This window comes from Siphateles boraxobius, unplaced genomic scaffold, assembly GCF_051911475.1.
Source record: "Siphateles boraxobius isolate OS27281-9 unplaced genomic scaffold, OSU_SipBor_1 65, whole genome shotgun sequence".
Lineage (NCBI taxonomy): Eukaryota > Metazoa > Chordata > Actinopteri > Cypriniformes > Leuciscidae > Siphateles > Siphateles boraxobius.
Window position 1 is genome coordinate 12,529,565 of NW_027509192.1, and position 13,643 is coordinate 12,543,207.

Here is a 13,643-nt window from a genome sequence, read left to right on the forward strand (position 1 = left end):
ATTTTCATTATGATTAAGCACATCTTCTCTCATTACCACAACACATCTGGGTATTGACTTTTCTCACCGTATTTTAATTACTTTAATGCAGTACTTTTTATGTATTAAAATGGGACAAAAATAAATCGGGATAGCTGATATTATTGTTTCTTTCTCACATTAAAGTAATGAAAAAAGTAATGATAATGGGACTTTTAATAATGGACTTTTAATAATAGAAATGCTTAATTGTCTTTAAGCACAATAAAAAATCTTATTGAGGTCTATTTCTTTAATACTGATAATTGATTTAAGTATCGGATATGTTCTTCACAAATTTTGCGTGATTAATTTTTCTGGAATTACTTCAATATGTAACATCTATAATTTGTTTCTCATAGAAGCTTTCATTATCTTGAGGTGACTGTAGATCTTCATGGTCTATGATTAAATGCAATACACCAATAAGTATCTCCCACTTACACTGTAATCTCGTATACACCACAAGTTTGTTTCTTTCTATGTAAACAGACTATGTATATTTTGATAAGTTGGACTGGAAACTAGAACATGTCTTCAATAAATATTTCAGAGAAACATATCATCGCTGATTGCCTAATTGTTCTCATCGTATTGCACATTGTGCAAATAGCTTCCAGTTGTTTTCTTTCCATCCTTTCAAGCAATGATTTGCAAGGTGTTTTGGACACCATAAACAGGTAAACACGTGAAACTGGAACTGTGTCCCAACAAAAGGAAGAACAAGAGAGTAAAGGTTGTCGGCCAATAGCATATTGCTATATTTGCTGACTCCCACCTAAAAGGGAGGGTCACCGGTGTTGGTTTTAGCAGCTCGTCTAGTGTTTGCAACAACTTCTTCGCATCTAAAAGAGATGATTTTGAGATATATAGTTATCATTCCTTGCCTCTCGTTGTAACCTCAAACAGAATCAACACAGCTGAGCCACACCTTTGACCTTATAAAAAAATCTTTCTACAGTCACACAAAGGATATATCTATAACGATGTGTATATATATATATATATATATATATATATATATATATATATATATATATATATATATCAGCTCACAATTTTAAACCAAGCAACTTTTGGCAAATTTGAGACCAACTTTTTGGCGCTCGCACATACAAAACTCCAGAGCACACAGATTCCTATTGAAATGACTGAATTTCATCTGCAAAATTTCGCCAAGCAACGAAATGTGACCTTAAAGCTGCAGTCCGTAACTTTTTTTTTTTAAATGTACAAAAATTATATAATAGGCGAGTACATCATGAATCCATTTTTTCAAACCGTGTTTTTGTCTTATCCTGAATCACTACATCACTAATAAGTGTTTATATTTGGACTATTTTAGACTGGTACGGGTCGCACCACTGCGGAGTAGCCCAGTACTTGTGTGACTCGTCATAGACATAAACAGAGAGAAGTAACTCTGGCTACTTGCGTTCTTCTGCAAGATGCATGCGGTTCTGTTTATTAACCGTTAAAGCGCCAAAAGTTACGGACTGCAAGTGATTACAACCATATCATTCTTCTGTGCCATTATCGTTATAGTTGTGGTGTGAACTTCTCGATTCTCATAGAATTAGAACAATTATTAAAACTTTACAGTTATAGTTATCGTTAAAATTTTAGTCCTTGTTGTTAACTGGCCTTTATATTAAGAAACAGTCACAGCAGGACCTTATGAATTGGCCAGAACATGCTATTACTGGCCTCAATAGGACCCGTTCCCAGAGGAAAGTCTGCATTTAAAACCAGACCAGTTTGTGTCACTAATCCATCTGGGTGGCGTATTTGGCTAAATTCAGAACCCACAATGTTTTGTTAATGTTCTCCTGGTTGTCAAATACTGACATGAACTGAGAGGCAGAGATTTGGAAGAAACATTCAGTTCACATCAATTATGACTTTCAATTGTGCAAAGCCGAAAGGAGAGACAGGAGATGGGTGGGTTTTTTTCTCTCACATGTGTTCACGTTTTCCGGGGAGGATGACTATGACTCATTGGCTCCAGCCGTTGAATCTTTGTCTGGACTCCAACCAGAGATCCCACCCCCCAGAGAGAGTCTCCGAGTCCTCATTTGCTCTCTCACCGTCACAGCCACCAACTTGAACAACCACCACAGCATGAGCGTGAACATACCAGTGGACACAGACCACCTGGCATGCCCTTTTCCTCCTGTTAGGGCTGTTTGAAAAATTGCGCTGAATAACGTATGACGGAATATATCTACACAACTTCACCTGATGTGAGGCTTTTGAAGGCGCAACATTCAGTGGAGTGTTTTTCCACCCTGCCCCCCTCACCATGGAAACTCCACGGGCTGCTGTGTAAAAACAGTGCGAGCGTAAAGGCAGCATGTGGGCAACCCGACACGAAACAGAACGTGGCCTATCACGTTTAGCCTCATTCATTCATTCCACTTGGTCCACATACGAGCAGCTGTGCACATTGCAGTCAGTCGGGGCAGGTAAGGATAAGCGCCGCTACGGGGCTCCTGCATCCAGTGAAACAGAGAGCAACAGTAGCAATGCCCACATTGAATCGCTTCTTAGACACATGTCTCGCTGGCTCGTGGTGCATGCAACTGTTTCCACACTATCAATGTCTATAAAAAGGAGCCTTAAGGACCAATATGTTTTTTTGTGAAAGTTATTGTTCAACTTTACCCCCAAATACTCATTAATGTTATATGTCATGATATATTACTTGATTTGTTTGTAATTCCCATTTTTAAAATTTAAATTAATTATATACAAAATAAGTATAACATATATAACATCAACAAACACACACACACACACACACACACACACACACACACACACACACACACACACACACACACACACACACACACACACACACACACACAATAAAGGGATACATAAAGACATAATAATACATACCTCCTGAAACAGATGCAACATACTGTCGTCGTGGTGAACATGATATCTGATAGCATCTATTTGTAGACAGGTGAACAATTTGCACTTTAACTTGTAATATGTCTTATGAAACCTTTGAAACCCCTGTTGCAACAATTAAACGTGAAAAATATATGTACTTTTACAATTTACATTTACTTTATTTGGAGTGTCAAACCCTCCCAAACTCCCCCATAATTAACACCCTTGCTCTATGAACAAACATAATACATTTTAAAGTTGGAGGTTGAAGAAATAGTATTTTCTTCCCTACTGTGACGTACATCTGAGTGAAAGAAGAATTTTTTTTAGGATGGGACCTCATTTTGTCCATCAGGAATTGATTAGATGGTTGTGGTTTGCTATTGGTTGATCTCATGTGAGTGACAGGTTGCCCCGCCCTCGCGCCCTTAAATACATCATCAGAGAAAAGAATAGATGTCACTGCAAGAAGGCGAGGAAGTTATTTTGATTGAAGTTTAGGGGGGCACATAATTACATAAATAACGATGTACATAAATCATATATAGGCTACTGCAGTGTTCATTAAAAATAATTGTCCAATTTGATTTCATGGTGACTTTAAAGCAACTCAACCCAAATATATGAGAGGGAGGTGCATGTCTGGCGTCATCACAACCGAGCTAATGAAGTATAAAAAAAAGTTAGTATCTGTGAGCAACCAAAAAAAAAAAACCGCTAGCAGTTGACATTCTGTCCGCCTGTTGGAATGAAACCGATCCGCGTGTCCACGTGTTTTGTTAATTTGCATATTATTTTAATATGTAAGCTCGTCTCCCCTATCAGCCGGAGTTGGCTTCCAACGCAATCTCTATTTGTCAGATTCAGGTCTGGAAGCACAAATCGAAACGCTCGGCGTTTTAGGTTCCGCCCTCTCAGACACGTTGCCTTGGGAGAAGTAACACGGGGCCACACAACTGCAGGTCTACATCACTGAAACCACGTACGCTTCTCAACAGAGGCTCGATCGGGCGCTCCAGTTGTCTTTGGATTTACCGCTGAAACAAAGGACAGTGCGGCCATTCGTCCCATCCGGCTAGAGGTAGGATTTGCGTTTTAAATAACAGCGATTGCTTCCGATTATATGTTTTTGTGGGGTTAAAAATTGCACATAATAGGAATAACAGTGAGGTATAGGGCTATTATGTATGTAGCTGCTAAGAAATGTTAGAAGATGCCGCTGCGTGAACAGAGGCATCCGCCTATTAAATGATACACATGCAATTATTTTCTTAATATTTAAATAATGATGTAGGCTATTCATTGATTAAATGTAGCTTATGATAGCATGATTTGGTCAATCGTGTCTTGTAATAGTTCGTGGCTTTTTTCCTATCCGTTTTTGCGAGAGTATTCATTTTAATATATAGCTAAACCTATAGGCATATAAGTTAGTCTATATATAACGTTTTGAAAAGGCCAAAAATTGCGGTGGTCTTGTCTTGGAAGGGTGTAAGTTAACGTTATTAAGGTGTTAGTCATCACCAGGGCCCCACCCTCAGATCGCCTATCACACAGGTAACGTTAATTCTGTAAGCTACGTGTTTTGTTTTATTTCATAGTCCTTTTTAAAAATTAAAATACGTGTTGCTCATAGCAACCGATATTACGTGCAGGCGTATAAGATATTCGTCTCTGTTACATTACTTCCTACATTTGCCTTTGCGCTAAATGCCGCTATTAAATAATTGTCACGTGCCCGCTTTGTCTTTACACTGGTAGCCAGACGTAAACACTGAAAATAATCCTTTTAATGAGTATCTTTCTTTTGTCAAATTATATAACGTTACTACAAACTAATAAAGGGCCTTTTCATCCCCGTCCCCATCTGTCGACAAAACTTGTGAAGTATCGGATGTAGGCAGTTTTACGATTTGAAAGAGGAGTTTGTTCGCTAACGGCAGACGTGCTAAACGCGGCGTTTTGTTGATTCAACTTTTGGTGAAGCCAGTACTGACAGGAAAAAGCTGGTCAGCAGTTACATCCATTTGAAAGGCTGAGCTTTGTAACTGTTATAAAGCCAATTAGTCGCGTGCTTGAGGTAGAGCTATTACATAATGTGGCTTTATTGGCAGGGCAGAACTCTGGCTCAGCAGTCCATTTGTTTGCAATGATACCGACCAGCTGATGGAAGGATTAAATGCCCAAGAGATGTGAATGTGCTTAGGCAATCTGAAAATCCTCGTGCGTGCACAATGACTACGAGAACTTGCTTGATAAAGTTTAAGTACTTCTATTGTATAATAAGGTATTTTCATTTATGTAAAAGTTAACATTTAGAGTGCATTTTAAAATGTTTTTTGAAAAAAACTATACTTTGGTAATAACCTAAAGTTAATGTTATACTGTAAAAATCCCATAAAGTCACATGAATGACTTTATTTGTTCAACCTAATGTAAGCACAATGATTCTGTTTTTCTATTAAAAACAACTATTTTTGGTTTTAATTAAGGACGGTGTAATGCAGTGTGTGTGCAGTTTCCTGGGTTTTTTATTTATTTAGGCATAACATATTTTTGCATCATGTATGCCCTGTTAGTTCATAAGAAGCCCTTGGCTCATCTATAAAAAGATGAGTGGTCGGTCAGCAGTAGCTTCTGTTAAACATACGCTTTTAGCAAATATTCATGGCGTGGCTCATTAATCAACATTGTCAACACGCCTTTTATGTGTATTTCTTAAGGCATGTCTATTATGAAGTACCAAGGAGTGATGGAATTGATAATAGGCTACAAGCAGAAAAATTACTGGTAATGCTCAAGGCGCAGATCTGGTCCCAGCTGTGTGTTCCTAGACTATATTTAAATCACCCTCTTTTAAAAAGCATGCCCACAAACTAATTAACTTATAAATGTAACCAGCATACACTACCAGCTTGCGCCTAAATCGAACGTGCAAGTAATTCATGATTTTGAGCAATTTATTAATGAAATTCTGCAGAAAGAACGGTTATTTCTAGGGCCTTTGTTCTGTCGAATGGTGGTCACCATGGCTGCGGAGTTCTGGTCTTATTGAATAAACAAACATGGCTTTAAATATGTGCTGTTAGTTCTGTATTGCTTCATTTTGAAGTGTTTTTCAATTAGGTGCAATCAGAACAAACAAACAGAACTTCACAGGGCGCAAAATTGTTCTCAAAAAATGACCAGCATAAAATCTTATTTCAAACATCTTAGATTTGAATAAATAAAGACTGTCTCCTCCTGTTGCTACACTATTATGCTTGGATAAGGCTAATTTAGTTTTTTACAAAAATGTGTAATAGTATATTATTCTTTTAGAGTTTGTTTTGGCACTGTTCATGTACAGAAGAATCAGTGTTACTGTTCATGTACAGAATAATCAGTGGTGTCATTGAAAACATAAGAAATAACCCTAAACATCAGTTTCATTAGTACTCGGCACTGTTCGTGAAACAGCAGTACGTTTTTTTCATTTTTTTATGGCCGCTGTTTATCTTTAGTCTGTGTGTGAGACTCAGGTGGTCTGTCTGGAAAACACGCTGGTCTGAGCTGGAATGAATTCAGTATCCCACATGATTTTATTGTAGATGCATGCTTGCTTAAGCTCTCATTTTGGACCACTGGTATCTGCTAGACTATTAATCTTGCAAATAGGGCAGCAAATGAAGGTGGAATTTTTTGATTTTATATACCTGCCAAAGCAATACAGTGAAAGAGAAAACATTCCTTTTCTATTACACAATTTAATGCCAACTTATGTTGTATTGTGTAATAATGTTCATTATTAACGCGTATTGAAATTGGAGATTAAAGTACTCCGTTTCCCTTGCAGGTCAGTGATGGTCCATGCTGGTTAGACCCTGCTTCCTAAGATGTCAGCTACAGATTCGGACTATTCCATTGACTGGCTGGCCAGTGACGATGAGGACAACGATAGCGAGTTAGAATCAGACTGTACCAAAGTGCAGGGACAAACCACCTTGGCAAAATCCCCCACCTCGGGGGTCGTCCAGGGGGTCCAAACTTGCCAGTCGCTCTCAAAGAGGAATGGAGATAAAGGGGAGGTAATGGACAAAGAGAACATGAGTTCTCTGGGAAGTTCTCCTTCTAGCTGCAATAGCTCTGACTACAGCGAGGATGGCAGCCATTCTCTCCTGGGACAAGGGGATCGGACCAATTACAGCCGATGCCCGGAGAGCCCTATAGGCAAAAAGAAGCAGGCGCTGAAGAGAATACGGAGCTCCATGGTGCCTGAGCAAAGGGAGAGGCAGCTCACACCTGAACATATGGAGAAAGACAGGCTGTTTGCATGCAAGGTGAGACATACCACTTTTTTGACTTGCCGGCATGCTAGGGAAGGGACATGGTGTTCTGAAAGGTACCCTTATCTCCTACATGATCTATCTCCACCCGAGCAGAATTAATAAAAAAAAAATACTCGAAGCAAAACCACTTCCAGGAAGACCCCTCCTCCACGTGTTCTTTCTAGGTGAAAAGTGAATGAGTCACACGAGGCCACTGAATGAAAAAACGCAGTGTTTTCCTCTACCTTGTACAAATGCAGTGATAACTCGTTCCATAACATTCACATAAATGTGTGATAGAGTAGATGAGTCACTTTTTGAATCAGTGTCATTGTTGTTAGGACATTATGAGCTGTACAAAGGAATGTCCTAACTTGATGTTGTTTGTTTATGGTAATTGGCAAAGTGTACTGTCAACACCCTGAAATGAAAACAGCAATAATATATAGAAATTATTAGAGAAATGCTAAACAATAAATAATATCTGACAAACGAATGAAATACTGAATAATGCCCTTTGTTTTGCAGTGCTTGGAGCTGCAGTGTTACATTCACCCACTGTCCTCAATCCTTAATGGCCTCCGCTCAGGCAGATACAGAGAACGTAAGTAATGCTTTATTCATTCTTATTAGTCTTAAAGCATCAGCCTTTATTCAAGAACTTGACTAAAAATAAAAATCAGTATACAAGGAGAACTGCCAAACTAGAGGCAGCAAGTGATGACACGCTTCTCGAACCATGAGATTTGGGACAGAGATGTCATGAAACTACACAAAATGAGGCACCTAAATCAACCACAGTAATTTCCTGGTGGCACATGCTGCCTCGCTTAGTCATAATAAAACCTGTATGGTTGAAAGACGCATGTCTAAAGCAGTGCAAACCGCACTGCTCCAAAAATACCCCAGGACCTCGAATGAAATATCGAAAACACAATAGAGATAAGCTCAAGGGTTTGGGTTAGCTGTTTCCTTTGTGTCCTTGCGTAGTTGGATGTAATATTGTACACATTTAACTGTTTTTTTAATGTGGCTATTGTAACTGTTGATACAAGTAATGACTTCTGTAATGTATCTGCACGGTCACACTGTGTCCTAACAAGGTGACAAAAGCGTGATTTAAAAGCTGTTTAGGTCACTTGGTTCCCATTTATGTAGTCCCGCCCACACTGGATTAAAATCACATTCCTCATATTAAACATCAAACATTGGAAAAGGATAACTAGCTGTGGAAGGTACGAAACATCTCAAGGTACCCTCAAGTTATAGAATGTAGAACCGTGAAATTGATGCCATATGGAAAAGTGTGGCATTACCGTTCTTCGGTTTATGCATGCAAACAGAGAACCGCCCACACAATATTCTGGTTGACTAACTGTTACATCGCAAAGCATTTTCGCTTTCAGTGCGGACAAAAAATTACTTGTTACTGGAATCATGTTGCGTCACGGCTGGTTGGAACACAGAAAACTTGCTCAAGCTTGACCTTACTGTAAAACGCCAACAGATGGTATTAGCGTAACTGGGTACTTAAAGAAAAGTTTTATTGGCTAGAGCCCCACATGTACTATAAAACAGGTTGCACACCAGGCGGACCTGCTCATGAGACTGGGACTGCTGTCAATGCAAGGGCTCTGGGTGACACTAGACTTCCTGGCCACAGAGACAGCAAGTCTGTCGTCCCACGTGTTTCACAAGAACCCATCTGCCTCGCAGACGTAGCACAGCCTGTCAGATACAATAAGCTGGCACTGCTCATAAAAGAAAAGGTTTAAACTGTATCTTCTTCTTTCACAGGCCTCAGCAGTTTCCAAGAAAGTGTGGCCATGGACCGCATCCAGAGGATAATGGGGGTCCTGCAGAATCCCTACATGGGGTGAGTTCCTTACTGTTTCTTTTACTTCACTCACGGGCCGATTGAGGGTGGGAGGGCTTTAGTTCGCACAGCACTCCTTCGCAGATCGATCTGAGAGATGTTGTGTCCATTTATTTAATCTACCTCAATCCACTACTTGCAACATTGTTTTAGTGTTTGTGTGTTAACGCACATTAGCAGTAAGTCAAGATTAAATTATCTCATGTCATTTGCGAATGACTTCTACCCCCTCTGCTCTGTCTGGAAGTCTTGTGAATGTCTGTGCTCTGAGGGTATAAGTGAACGAGACAAGGAGATGTGAAAACACATGGCTTCGCAGCATGATGCTTGGTCCACAGCAGCGGGAGGGGGCTGCTAGGCCAGTCTGGACCTGCCATCACAAATCTAAAAATGGCTGGACAAGAATAGAAATCAAACACGGGTCGTTAACAATGTCCCAGCTCCTTGAGGGAGTAGCCTGTCATCCGATTGATTAGCCCTTCTCTGGCTAGATGGTGTAAAGTCTGTGATGCTGTCTTTGGGGGGAGTCAGTGCTTCTGTTGCATTGAATGACCTCATAATGGGTCAGGCTGGGCTTAGGTGCGTCATTTACTTTTTCTCTTAACAGCACCTGGCACCCAGCCCAGATCTGCTCTCATTGTATTGCATTGTGCTGCTTCACAAAGTCCAATATTCACGTGTGAGAGCAGAGTCTAGAACATCTAGATCATTGGTGTACTTTGGGCCATGTCCAGCAGTGTTGCAAACTGTGTGGCATGAAAACACACCTGGCAAAAAATACGCCTAAAGTGATTATTCAGCCACTAAAAACATAGATGATGTGGTTTTGGGTGGGGTACTAATTTAGGCCATCTGAACGTAGCACTGAGCCAAGCCATAACCAAGCTGACACAAGTGGGGGCGTGGCTGCGTCCCCACCACCTGACCCATGCTATCATTCACCCATTCCGTCATGCCAGCTGGCAAGTCCCCTTACGCAAAGGTGCTTCAGAATAGGGAATATTAAAGTTTTACGACAGTAACCATTTAAATTTGAAATACTGAGAATGGGGCCATAGCAGATACTTTGTCATGTGATTTACACTAATCCCCATTAACCATCTGTCAGGGACTGGTGCGAGTCAATGGGCACCATGTGCGTGTGTCTGCATCACTGCTCCTTAGCGCTACTATTTCTGTTCCCCGTGACGTGGACGTCAGTGCCCCGCTGCAGGCTTAAGTCTATATTTAGAGGCGAGGGAAATGGTTGCACTCCATGCCACGTGTGTGTACAAACATGTGAATCAACACAGGATCTGTTCTCTTTTTGTGAAACACGTTTGTGTCTGTGTACATGTACGCATGATGCAGTGTACTTGCAATTAAGTGTTCTTTCAACTCGCCTGACACCAAACAAGGTTACAGAACAGTAGACTTTCATTTTTAGTCACGTCAGTCACAGTCTCAAACTGTTTTTAGTGCTTATGTGGGTTACTTACCAGACTCAAATATTGTCCTTCCTGTGTCATGCAGAGAGAGATATGTTAACATCATTCTGAAAATGGAGGAAATGTTGAAGAACTGGTTCCCTCACATAAAACCTCAACGAAGGGACCAAGCCAATACTGCGGCGCTGATGGAGGAGACGACCCCATCTAAGAAAACCAAGGTAAAACTCTCTGAGAGCTATCATGAACATGTGCAAGTTAAGACACCAGGCTGATTGAAAAGGAGAGACTGAAATGCCTATTATACTATAATCACTGGGCCAGAGAGGAACAGGACAGACAAGAAGGGATTAAAATCTATTTTTACAGTACAGAGGTATAAAATGCACATCTCATGTTTACTAAGACCAATGACGGAAAAGAACAGGTAATTTTGGAAAGCTTTCAGAGGACAGATAGAAGTCAGCAAGGTAAAAGGTTTTTCTCATGCTGATATCATATCCCTACACAAGTTATTATTGTAATAGTTTCTGACCTGATGGTGTTTTTTTTTCTTCTCCTTGATCTGTTCATGCAAAAATACACGTGAAAATGCAGTTAATACAAACAATGATTTGTAAATATGTTTCTTAAATATTCATTCATGAATAATTGTAAAATGCCATGAGGTGCAACTCCCAGAAAACCATGATATTTATGAATGGTTATTTCTAAAAACAATAATAATAATTTGACCGTAAAGTATATTTCAACTTTTAAAAAAATATTTAAGATGTATACGGTGAGGTTACATGAATTTAGTTTATAAGGAAATTTATTATCAGTTCTTGATGGTTACACCATATGACCTTTTTAAATGTAAAATCGGGATAAATGCTTTTTAAAACCACATGAAACCAACATTTTTGGAGCATTTCTTTACATTTGATTTTTCACTAGATTTAAAAGTAGTTTTCTTAAATTTAGTAATTGAAAGTATTTTCTTATATCATAGCAAACCAATTGCAAAGAGATCCTCAGGAAAGGTTTGCTTCTGTTTGCATTGACATCTTAAGTAATTCTCCCTCTTTCAATACTTTACAGTTGTCTCCAGCTACATCTCCCCTGCTCACTGGCACTGCAAACCCTGCCACCACAAGTGCCCTTTCAATGGGTAACAAGGCAATGAGAGTCAGCGACCTCACACCCCCAGGGCCCTACTCTGCAACCAACCTAAAATGGCTCCACACATCACCCATCTGCTCCCTTACGGCTGAACAAGCTCAGGGGACGGTTCGGAACGTTCTAACGGCTTACAGGGACAGTGACGCGACACAGGACAACTCTGTGTCCTCCAGCACGGACCGTCTATGTAAGACAGAGTCTGCTCCCAGTCGACCTCCACCGGCCAAGATCAACGCGCCATGCCTTGAGAGACTTCTTAAATCCACAGAGAGTATCATTTCCCAGAAAAGCCCAGTAGGCTTGGGTGGCATGGCAGCTGGTGGATGGTCCTAGTCCTGTGAAAGGGCTCTGGGAGATCAGAGCCTAGCTTGAGCATGACTGCCCCCAGCTGGTCGGGAGTCACCTGACTCCAGCACAATCCCTGCCTCCATTCTAGCCTTGGGAAGAGGCACAGAATGCAGCAGAGGGAGTTCAGCGTAGCCCAGCAAAACAGTGACGCTTTCAGTTACAAACTGAAAAGTGACGGAGTGTGATTTTGTGCGTGTACGTCTCCGTCTATTCCCTTTCTGTTGGTTTGCAGATTGCGTTGTAGCAGTGTGTGTGTGTGTGTTGGGTGGGGTGGGGTGGGGGTAGTAAGTTTTGTGATCTTGGCTCAACTTCATACTTTACCTTTTTGAGCGGTTTTCTTCTTGAAACAAAGAAAGGGGAAAATTCTCCTGTGGCGACAACATCCGATGAGGCAGCATATTGGTATCTGTGAAAAAGCGAATCTCTTGACAAAACAAAGCAGCCTTTTTTTCCAGAAAGGGAAGGGAAAAGAGGGAGGAATTTTTTCTGGGAACACTTCAGATATTCCAGCCTGTTAGTGATCTCTATTATAGGTGTGGTTGAATGTGAATTTATTGCTTTAGTTTGCTTTTTAAATCAACTCTATAGAGTTGATTTGATGTGACTGTTACTTCATAGGTTTAAAGTTCTAGCTATGTTTTTGGTACAACGGTTCTACCTCATTCTGACACCGCATCTCCGGTAGTGTATGGATACAGTAAGAACGTACGTACACGCAAGTAGACTCAGAGCGAGGACACTTCATAAAGCGCGTAAATACAGCGAGTGAAACTTGCCTGTAATGGTGAACTAACACTTAACAAGAGAAAGCTCCGGAGGCTTGACTGGTGCCATTGTAAAGAATGTGAACTGCAAATTTTCGCTTTTTTGTTTGTTTTGTTTTAAAGCCTCCCAGTTCAAGGGCATATAGTGCCTGTCAATTCGATGTCAAACTGTGCCTCTTCACTAGTTTTGAAGGGAGAGCGTGAACCATCCAGAATACCCGACGCCTCTGAAGGATGTACAAAAAGAAAATCAGGAACCTTCAAAACTCCTGCCATTCATTTTCTGCTATCAAGTAAATTATTTGAAACTCTTGCCAACTACTTCCTGTGGTCATGTGAGAAAAATGACATTTCGGTTTGCCACAGAGCTGGACAATATCTAAGAGGGAAAGGTATTAACTGTGTACATATTTGGAAAAGTTGTTAATTTACCCTTGCAAAGTGGCCTTTATAGTGTAATATTTTATACTTTCAGAAATAAATGTGGTTATATTTGTTTGCTGTATTCCATTTGTCTTAAAGCATTTTGTTCCAACTGATCACAAATTGTTGACCGTTAAAGGTTTTTCACTGGACAGTGCTGCTAACTAGACAGCAGAGTGGCTAAAATAATCCAGAAAGTATGTTTATAAAATATTTTGAGAGAAGATTAATTGTTTAAAGTATATATATATATATATATATATATATATATATATATATATATATATATATATATATATATAATATTCTAACGAGTCTAACTATATATATTTTAACAAGTCTAACTATTATATATATCTATATCTATATATATATATATATAAAAAATGTGTTATACTTGCATAATGCTCAG

The 13,643-nt window shown here is 39.9% G+C and overlaps 1 protein-coding gene across 1 annotated transcript; it reads left to right on the plus strand.

Annotated features, from left to right (window-relative positions):
- The first annotated feature begins 3,616 nt into the window (after positions 1 to 3,616).
- On the plus strand, positions 3,617 to 13,313 carry ciartb (circadian associated repressor of transcription b). Its single transcript, XM_077211067.1, has 6 exons — positions 3,617 to 4,003; positions 6,758 to 7,241; positions 7,758 to 7,833; positions 9,027 to 9,105; positions 10,618 to 10,753; positions 11,616 to 13,313. The coding sequence occupies exons 2-6, from the start codon at positions 6,798 to 6,800 to the stop codon at positions 12,027 to 12,029; spliced, it is 1,149 nt and encodes a 382-aa protein (XP_077067182.1). The 5' UTR covers positions 3,617 to 4,003; positions 6,758 to 6,797; the 3' UTR covers positions 12,030 to 13,313.
- Positions 13,314 to 13,643: the final 330 nt, after the last annotated feature.